General features: G+C 61.3%; 2 protein-coding genes across 3 annotated transcripts in view; one reads left to right on the forward strand and one right to left on the reverse strand.

Moving 5' to 3' along the window:
• PXMP4 (peroxisomal membrane protein 4) overlaps positions 1-3,974 on the forward strand; it is a 15,855-nt gene extending 11,881 nt beyond the window's left edge. For both annotated transcript variants that reach the window (XM_033519101.1, XM_033519102.1), the window contains 6 exons: positions 608-698; positions 1,244-1,463; positions 1,819-1,971; positions 2,088-2,202; positions 2,306-2,510; positions 2,708-3,974. In XM_033519101.1, coding sequence (XP_033374992.1) covers positions 608-698; positions 1,244-1,463; positions 1,819-1,971; positions 2,088-2,202; positions 2,306-2,510; positions 2,708-2,958 — 1,035 coding nt within the window. In that variant the 3' untranslated portion in view covers positions 2,959-3,974. The remainder of the gene's footprint in view (positions 1-607; positions 699-1,243; positions 1,464-1,818; positions 1,972-2,087; positions 2,203-2,305; positions 2,511-2,707) is intronic.
• The window catches only part of LOC107213168 (perilipin-3-like), a 663,366-nt gene that overhangs the window by 114,905 nt on the left and 540,166 nt on the right, over positions 1-8,295 (reverse strand). The window lies entirely within an intron of this gene.

Below are 8,295 nucleotides of genomic sequence, written 5' to 3' on the forward strand. Positions count from 1 at the left end.
GGGGCCGGGCGGGGGCTCCGAGGACCGGCGGGGCCGGGCCGTGTTTCGGGCTGTGCAGTATTGGGCCTCGTCGAACCGGCCGTGTACCGAAGGGGCCGTGTACCCGCCCGGGCTACACCGAGGCGGGCTGTACAATGGGCCCGGCTGGATACCGGGCCGTGCGGTGTAGCGAGCCGGGCTGTACAGCGAGCCGTGCCGGACACGGCTCCATACCGGGCCGGGCTGTGCCGCTCCGTGCTGTGCCATATGCCGTGCCCTGCTCCGTGTCAGCCCGTGCCCGGTGCCCCCGGCCGTGCCAGGCTGTACGGCCGGGCCGTGCCACGCAGCACCTGCCGGGCCGGCCCTGCCCCGCCGCCGCTCCGGAAGCCGGGCCGTGCTTTGCCTCCCCACGCCGGCTCTGGGCCGCTCCCCGCTGCGTGGCCGGGCCCTCGCGGCTGGGACAGCCCCCCATCCCCGCCGGTGTGTGTGGCAGCTCCTGTCAACCCCCTCCTGCCGGGATCTGGGGTGTCCGTACCCCACAATGCCGTGGGAGGTTCCTCACAGAAGCCCTCCAGCAGCAGTGGGGCCCTGGGGGTGGCTGTCCCTCTGCTGACCCCATCCCTTGCAGGTCAAAAGGAAGCTGAACTTGGAGACGGATCACCAGTACATAGCGGAGAGTCTGCCAGTGAGCCGGGGCAAGGCCAGGAACCCTGCTAAAGGTATCAACTCCACTCCCCTGGTCCCTCTTTGCCAGAGCAGAGGTCCAGCAGCCCCCTCTCCTCCCTGGTAGGTTTTTCCAGTCCCTTTGTGTCAGTCTGGATGGGCTGTCTCTGGGGCTTGCCTGTTTCTGTCTGCTCTGCACTCACTGCTGTACCCTGTGCTGGTGCCATGGCTGTCCTGCTGGGCACCTCACTGGCTCAGTCCCTCCCTGTGGGATGGAGCTGTAGGTGCCAGCATGGTGTCAGTGCAGTGCCCCAGGTGGATCTGGTGTCATCTCCCCCCTGAGCCCTGCCTGGCACTCGGTGTCTCAGTCACAGCTGTGGTCACAATGGAGCACAGGTGCCACAGCCTGTGCCAGCTGCTGCAACATCCCTCTTACAGGGGCTTTGGGCAGCTCACTCCATTGCCCTGAGAAAACAGGTTGGGTTTGGGGTGCCAGTCCTGGTCTACAAGGCACCTGCAAGCGTGGCAGTTTTGTCACCTTTCAGCTTCAGCTCTGGGTTTCCCCTGTGGCTAAATGACACTTGTCCTCCATGTCTGGCAGGGGCAAAGTCTCCTGGAGAGAAATCCCGCTATGAAACCTCCCTGAACCTCACCACCAAGCGCTTCCTGGAGCTGCTGAGCCAGTCCCCAGACGGTGTGGTGGATCTCAACTGGGCGGCTGAGGTCCTGAAGGTGCAGAAGAGGCGCATCTACGACATCACCAATGTCCTGGAGGGCATACAGCTCATCACCAAGAAGTCCAAGAACCACATCCAGTGGCTGTATGTCCCCTGGCCCATGGGGCTGTACCCTGGGGTGGGGGAGGGTCTTACTTGGGTGAAGAATTTCAGGGCAAGGTCACCAGAGCTTCTGCTGCAGGCCAAGTGGTGGCACCCTGTGGGAAGGGCTGTGCTCAATGGCACCAGGCTCCTGAGCAGCGTTGGTATCACCTGCGAGTCCCCCTGGGGCTCCCCAAGTCATGCAGGGGAGTGGGAGGCTGCATCCAGCCTTGGAGAGCGATCTGCTGCAAAACCCCTGTGGGTCTGGTTCCCTGGGCATGGGGTGGGATGTGGCCTGGCCTCGGTGAGGCAGAGGAAGCTGTGGGGGTTGGCTGCTGACGGACACGGTGCTCCCCAGGGGCAGCCAGGCCACGGTGGGAGCGCCAGGCCAGCACCGGCTGCTGGAGAAGGAGCTGCGGGAGCTGCAGGCGGCCGAGCGGCAGCTGGATGACCTCATCCAGATGTGCACGGTGCAGCTGCGCCTGCTCACCGAGGACCCCGCCAACCAGCAATATCCTTTGCTTCTGGGGTGGGGCTGGCTGGGTGGCGGCTGTGGTTGAGCCTCAGTGTCACAGGCAGGCTGTTTCTCAACCCACATCCCCACATCCCTTCCTTGACCCGCCCCACCGCAGCCTATGTGACCTGCCAGGACCTCCGCAGCATTGTGGACCCCGCGGAGCAAATGGTGATGGTTATCAAAGCCCCCCCTGAGACCCAGCTGCAGGTCTCAGATGCAGCGGAGGTGAGTTGGGGTCAGGCTCTGCTCCTCCTCTGCCCTCCCTGAGCAGCCCCCATGCCCTGGGCATCCTTGTGCCGCCTTGTCTCACTCCTGTCCCCTTCCCCAGGCGTTCCAGGTCTCCGTGCGAAGCACTCAGGGCCCCATTGATGTGTTCCTCTGCCCCGAGGACAGCTCGGGGGTCTGCAGCCCCGTCAAGAGCCCCTTCAAAGCCCCTGCAGAGGACTCTTCTCCCAGCCATTCACAGCCCAGAGCCTCCCTGCTCCTGCATCCCGCCCAGGATGTGAACATGCCGCTGCTGCCCGGAGAGCAAGGTGGGCTGGGGACACAGGGAGCTGTGGGATGTCACGGTGGCTCTCATCAGCCCCTCTGCTGTTGGCACAGGCAAAGAGCTGGCATGACGCTTGGGCACCCCAGCAAGGCAGGGAGGGGGGAAGGCAGGATCTCCATAGCCAAAAAAGCTTTTTTGAGGGTTTATTATGGGATTTACAGCTGCTCTTCACCCCCACAGAAGCGCTGCTGCCAGGGCCGAGTGTGCTGCCTGGCAAGAGCCCGGAGGAGGAGGTGAGCCTGTCTCCACTGGCCTCCATGGACATCCTGCTGGAGCAGAGCAGGGAGGACTTGGCGGGTTTCTTGGCCGATGAGTTCATCAATCTGTCGCCGCCGCAGGCGCAGGACTATCACTTTGGGCTGGAGGAGGGCGAGGGCATCAGCGAGCTCTTCGACTGCAACTTTGGGGACTTCACCCCCTTGGACTTCTGAAGCTGTGCCCGGCCTGGTGCTTGGGGGAGCTGCCAGGGGAGGGGGCAGCCCTGGCAGGGCGGGCAGGGCAGGGCAGCCCCTCAGGCTCCAGCGCCCGCTGTTCCTCCCCCATCCCTTTCTGCAATATTTTCTCCTTATCCCTCCATCCCCCCCAGCCTGGTGGGGGCCGGTGGCATCCTCAGCTCCAGCCCCACAAGGAGGATGCCAGGGTGGGGTTCCCATCTTGGGAGACCCCCCCTCCACAGGGCCCTGATCAGGGGAAACTGCCCAGGGCAGAGCCTCTGCCCCCCAGGAGCCCATTCCAGAGCTTTAAGCAGTCCTGTGTATAGATTAATGATTTGATTAATTTATTATTGTCCCCTGGGGACAGCGTTTCATTTCCATGGGGGTTTGGGGGGGCTGTACAGCAGACTGGGGGTGCTGAGAGTTTTTGTTGTGCTGGGAGGGGGTGGTGGAGATGTGGGGGGTGCTGGGCCAGGGCTGTCCCCCTGCGTGGGGGTTGCCCACAGCCTGGCTGAGCGTGGGGTATTTATTTATTATTTATGGCGTGTGGAGCTCTCCCAGGACGTGGAGGGGGCAGGAGGGAGCAGGAGGACAGTGCTGGTGGGACCCAGAGAGTGCCACCAGGGTCTCACCAGCACTTCCTGGCTTTGCTTGTGTCCGAAATGGGGCTGGCAAGGCCATGGCTGTGGCAGGTAGGGCTGCAGGAGCAGGGATGGGGCTGGTGGCCCTGGGACCATGTGTGTGTCCCCTGGGGGCACAGAGGTGTCCAGGGGAGCGTCTCTGCAGGTGAGCACCCAACGCTGTCTCCAGGCTTTCCTTCCCCTCCCTGTGCAGCCATTCAGCCCTTTGGCTCTGGCTCCCCATCCCCAGGCCACGGGGGCTGGGAGAGGAGGGGAGGGGGGTCCTGGGGTCCCCTGGGCTGAGCTGGAGACGCACTTTGACTTTCACTGCCATTTAACAAGCTTGTGTTCCTCTGAGCTTTGTGTTCAATAAAGGTTTCTACTGACTCTGTCCTTTGGCTGTGCTCAGGTGCCTGGGGGTGTGAGGGGTGGTGGGTGGTGGGGACCTCAGCTGAGAAACCAAGAGGTTTGGGCTTTTTTTGTGGTCTGTTTTGTGCTTTGAATTTGCAATACACGACCAGGTATGTCTGTCCCTGAGGCTGCAAGAGGTGCTTGGGTGGTCCTTGGTCCCACACAGGGTGGGATCTGGGGCTGATCTTGCCCTCCCTGCTCCTCCAAAGAGGCTGTGCTGCAGGGGGATGGGGTGATGGGTGTGGATGGGGTTTGCTTTCCTTTCAGCAGTCCCTGCCCCTCACTTGGCTCCTCTCCTGCCTGGTCTCTTCCCTGCCTTCCCCCAGTTTTGGGGCAGTGTTTTCCTGGCTGTGGCTGCAGCATGGGGCCATTGTGAAGACACTCCATCCACTGAGTTCCCAGTGTCCCCTGTTCACCCCAGCTCTTGGTGCTGCCTCAAGGCACCTGCTGGCACCAGTTTCTGGCCCAAAGTTTGATGTCCCCGTGTCCTTGCTCTCTGGGGAGACACTGCCAGCCCTGACTCTGGTGTGCCTCTGCAGCACACCAGGACTGAGGGACATTGGGGACCCCAGGGAGGGATTCTTGCAGGTGCCAGGACAGCCAGGATGGGGGTCAGCAGGGCCATGGCCACTGCCCCAGTGGCAGCCAGGGGTGTGCTACTTCCTGCCCGTGTTTGTGCACTTTCTGCCCTTCTCCTGCCCAGCGTCCTGCCTGGTTTTCTTTTAAACAGCCTGATAAATATTTCACCCTGACCGTGTTGTGTAAACTCACCCTGCTCCTGCAGCGGCAGGGAATGGGATCCCAGGCTCAGGACAGGCTGCTGGTGGGTGCTGGGTGGCACAGAGAGCTCATCACCACTGCCTGGCCTCCTCCTGCACCCTATTCCCACCCCCGAGGCAGTGCCTGGCTGGCTGTGCTGCCCCTGCATTGTTCTTACAGCTGGACACGTGGGGATGGCAGTGTGCAGGTGTGGGGTGCCAAACCCCACGGCTCAGCCCATACCATTCCCTTTGCCAGCTTGCCCAGCCCTCCAAAGCAGGGCAGCAGGGCCAGGCAGGGCCCAGCAGGGCAGTGGCACACACAGGCTGCCATGGGTGAGCCCTGTGCCTGGGTGGGAAGAGCTGGGGCTTGTCATGCTGTCACCCCTTCAAATGGGGCTTTTTCAGCCAATGATGCTGGAACAGTATTCCTGCTGCTCTGATCCATGGGATTCCTGCCCCACAGAGCCAGGGCACACATCAGGTGGGAGGGCACACACCCAGCTCCCTGCCTGCCGTGTCCCCCACTGCAGGGCTGGTGTTTGTCACCTGAGGTGGCAGGTGCTGGAGGTTTTATGAGTTGCTGCAGGGTGCCCAGCCATATGCCAACTCCTCCTCATCCATCCCTCCTCCTCTGCTCTGCTCTGCTCCATCGTGATGGATGGTGCTGGTGATCTGCAGTGCTGCCAAAGGGGAGAGACCCCAGCACAGGAAAGGGTTTTTATGGGAGCCAGGAGGCACAGGGAGAGGGGAGAGGATTTACACTGACATCCCGAGCTCCACAGGGCTGCTCCCACAGCCACCCAAGCCCCAGCAGCGACACAGCCCTGCTTCTTTCCCCTGGGAAAACCTCTCTGATGGCATCCCTGGAACCTCCCTGGACCCTACATCTCTTGGCACTCCCAACGCCCATGGAAGCAGCCCCGGCAGGGACAGGGCTGTGCCCCACTGCGGCAGCACAGCCCATCCCTGGGGGCTGCATTGGCAGCTCCACGTGAGCCACAGCACCGTAAAAATAACCACTCTGCCTCCCAGGATGATTCACGATGCAGCTGAAGGGCTTCCCTGCTGCTATTTCGGATGGCTGGAGGGGGAGCTGATGGGAGCTGCTTTGGAAGAGCACACGGCAGCGTCGGGAAGCAGCCCCAGGCGAGCCTGGTTTTATTTGTCTGCTCCAAAGATGCTTTTCATGGTCAGGAGATGGGCACCTTGCACACATCCTGCCTGCTCTGTGGGCTCTCAGCTCTCATTCCCAGGCACTGTGACCCCCACAGTGACCACGTTCATCCAGCCCTGGGGTGCTGTTGGGCAGCTGTGGTGATCCCATCAGCCCTGGAACATGCTGTGCAGGATCTGGCCACGGTGCTGAGCCCAGCAGCCCTGGGGTGTCCTGTTCCTGAGCTGCAGGCTTGGGATCTGGGGTGTCCTGTTCCTGAGCTGCAGGCTTGGGATCTGGGGTGTCAGGAGAGCTCCACAGTGGGATGAGCTCTGGGACAGGCTGGCAGTGGCAATAGGTGTCCCCCATAAGGGGTTTGTACCTTTAACCTAATCCCCCTCAGAGGGTCCTGGAGGGGTTTGGGGTCTCTCCAGGCAGGGCTGTCCTGCCCCACATCTGCATCCCACCCCATACTTCCCTATTTCCACTTCCAAAAATATCTCATTTCCTCCATGAGGAAGGAACTTAGGGAGGTGAAGAGAAGCAGCATTTATTTCTGGGATGCTGTTGAGTGGGTATTTCCTTTAATTCCAGCCTGTTGTGGTTTTCTGGGAGCGGAGCAGAGTCCTGGTGCCCCCCACAGCTGGGGCCATGTCCCCCTTCCCTGCTGTGGTTTTCTGGGAGCCCCTGTGGAATTTGGGAGCACCTGTTACCTCCTGCCATCAGCAGTTTTCTGAACTTCATCCTCATGCTCAGGATGCTCCTTCCTGCATGGAAACTCACCCTGACTCCAAGGGATCCCACTGGACTCCGAGCATGGATTTTTGGAGCAGATGGGAGTGTGGGAAGCCCTTGCAAGGGGGTGGTTTAATCCACAGCAGAGCCCCACCATCACCCAAGCCCCTTCCATGGTCCCTGGCAAGGTGATTCCCCTGTCCCTGCTGCATCCCTCGCCCGTGTTTTGTTCCCGTTCCCGTTTCAGTTGGATTTGATGATGGTCACACTCAACAGCTCCAGCCCTCGGACCTCTCTGCCTCCCTGGGGACAGCCCAAGTGTGGGGAGTGCACGTGCACCCTGGAGCCCTTGGATGCCCCTGCCAGGGCCCAGGTGCGCTTTTTCCACCTCTTTTGCCTTGAACACACCTGGAACAGCTGGAAGATGGCAAAAATAGCTGTGATGCCGTGGGCTCAGCTTGGAGAGCGCTATCCCAGAGGGAGCAGGAGCTCCACGTGCTGCAGATCAGCACGTTGGGGTGGGGAAGGAGCTTGGATCAGAGGCCTGGCTTAAGCAGAGCTGAGCTCAGCAGTCAGGGTGTCCTGGAGAGCTCCATGCAGAAGCAGAGGTGCTGAGGGAGGCAAACCTGTCCGGGATTCTGCAAAATCCAAGCAAAACTGGTTAATGCTTCTTTCTCAGTAAGAGAAATTCTGGAATGCAGGCCAAGTGCCTGTGCCAGGCAAGGGACGGGGACAGATCCTCCTCCTCTTCCTCATCTCCCCCAGCCTGCTGGGGCAGGGGGGTTTCACATCTCTGGAGCTGTCGGGATCCTGGCGTGTTGCTCTGGAGGGAAGCAGTGTGGAGCAAAGGCTGCCTGGCACTGTGGGCATGGAGGAGCTGGCACCACCAGGAACTCATTTGGAACCACCCTGGGTGTCAGGGGACCTCTCCATGACCACCAAAACCATGGTGGGACCACCTGTGGTCAAACTGGGGCCAGCCCAGGGCCAACTGAGGAAAACAGGACTTTCCCAGTGCCAAGAGTGTCCATGTTGGGACCACCTGCAGCCAAACTGGGACCAACTGGGACAATCAGGGCTAGCCCAAAGCCAACAGCGACTGCACTGGGACCACCTGTGGTCAAACTGGAACCAACTGGGGCCAGAGTGGGACAACCAGGGCTGTGCTAGGACCAGCCACAACCACACTATGACCACCACAGTCAAACTGGGGCAGCCCCAGGGCCAATTTGGGCAGTCAGAGCTACCCTGGGGCCAAGAGCAACCACACTGGGACCACCCACAGTTCAACTGGAACCAGTTGGGGCCACATTGGTGTGATCAGTGCTACCCTGGGGTCAACAGCAACCACACAGGGACCACCCACGGTCAAACTGGGACCACTTGGGGCCTCACTTAAGGCACTCTGGGCTACGGTGGGGTCAACAGCAACCACATTGGGACCACCCATTACCAGACCAGAGCCACCCTAGGGCCAGCTGAGCCACCCAGCGCTACTGCAGGTCCAACAGTAACCACACTGAGACCACCCGCGGCCACACTGGGATCGACTGGGGCAACCAGGGCTACTGTGGAGCCGACACTGAGCCCTGCGGTCACACGGGGACACTCAGGGATGGACACACAAGCCATGTGTGGGAGCACACCGGGCTCT

Source organism: Parus major, chromosome 20, assembly GCF_001522545.3.
Source record: "Parus major isolate Abel chromosome 20, Parus_major1.1, whole genome shotgun sequence".
Taxonomy (NCBI): domain Eukaryota; kingdom Metazoa; phylum Chordata; class Aves; order Passeriformes; family Paridae; genus Parus; species Parus major.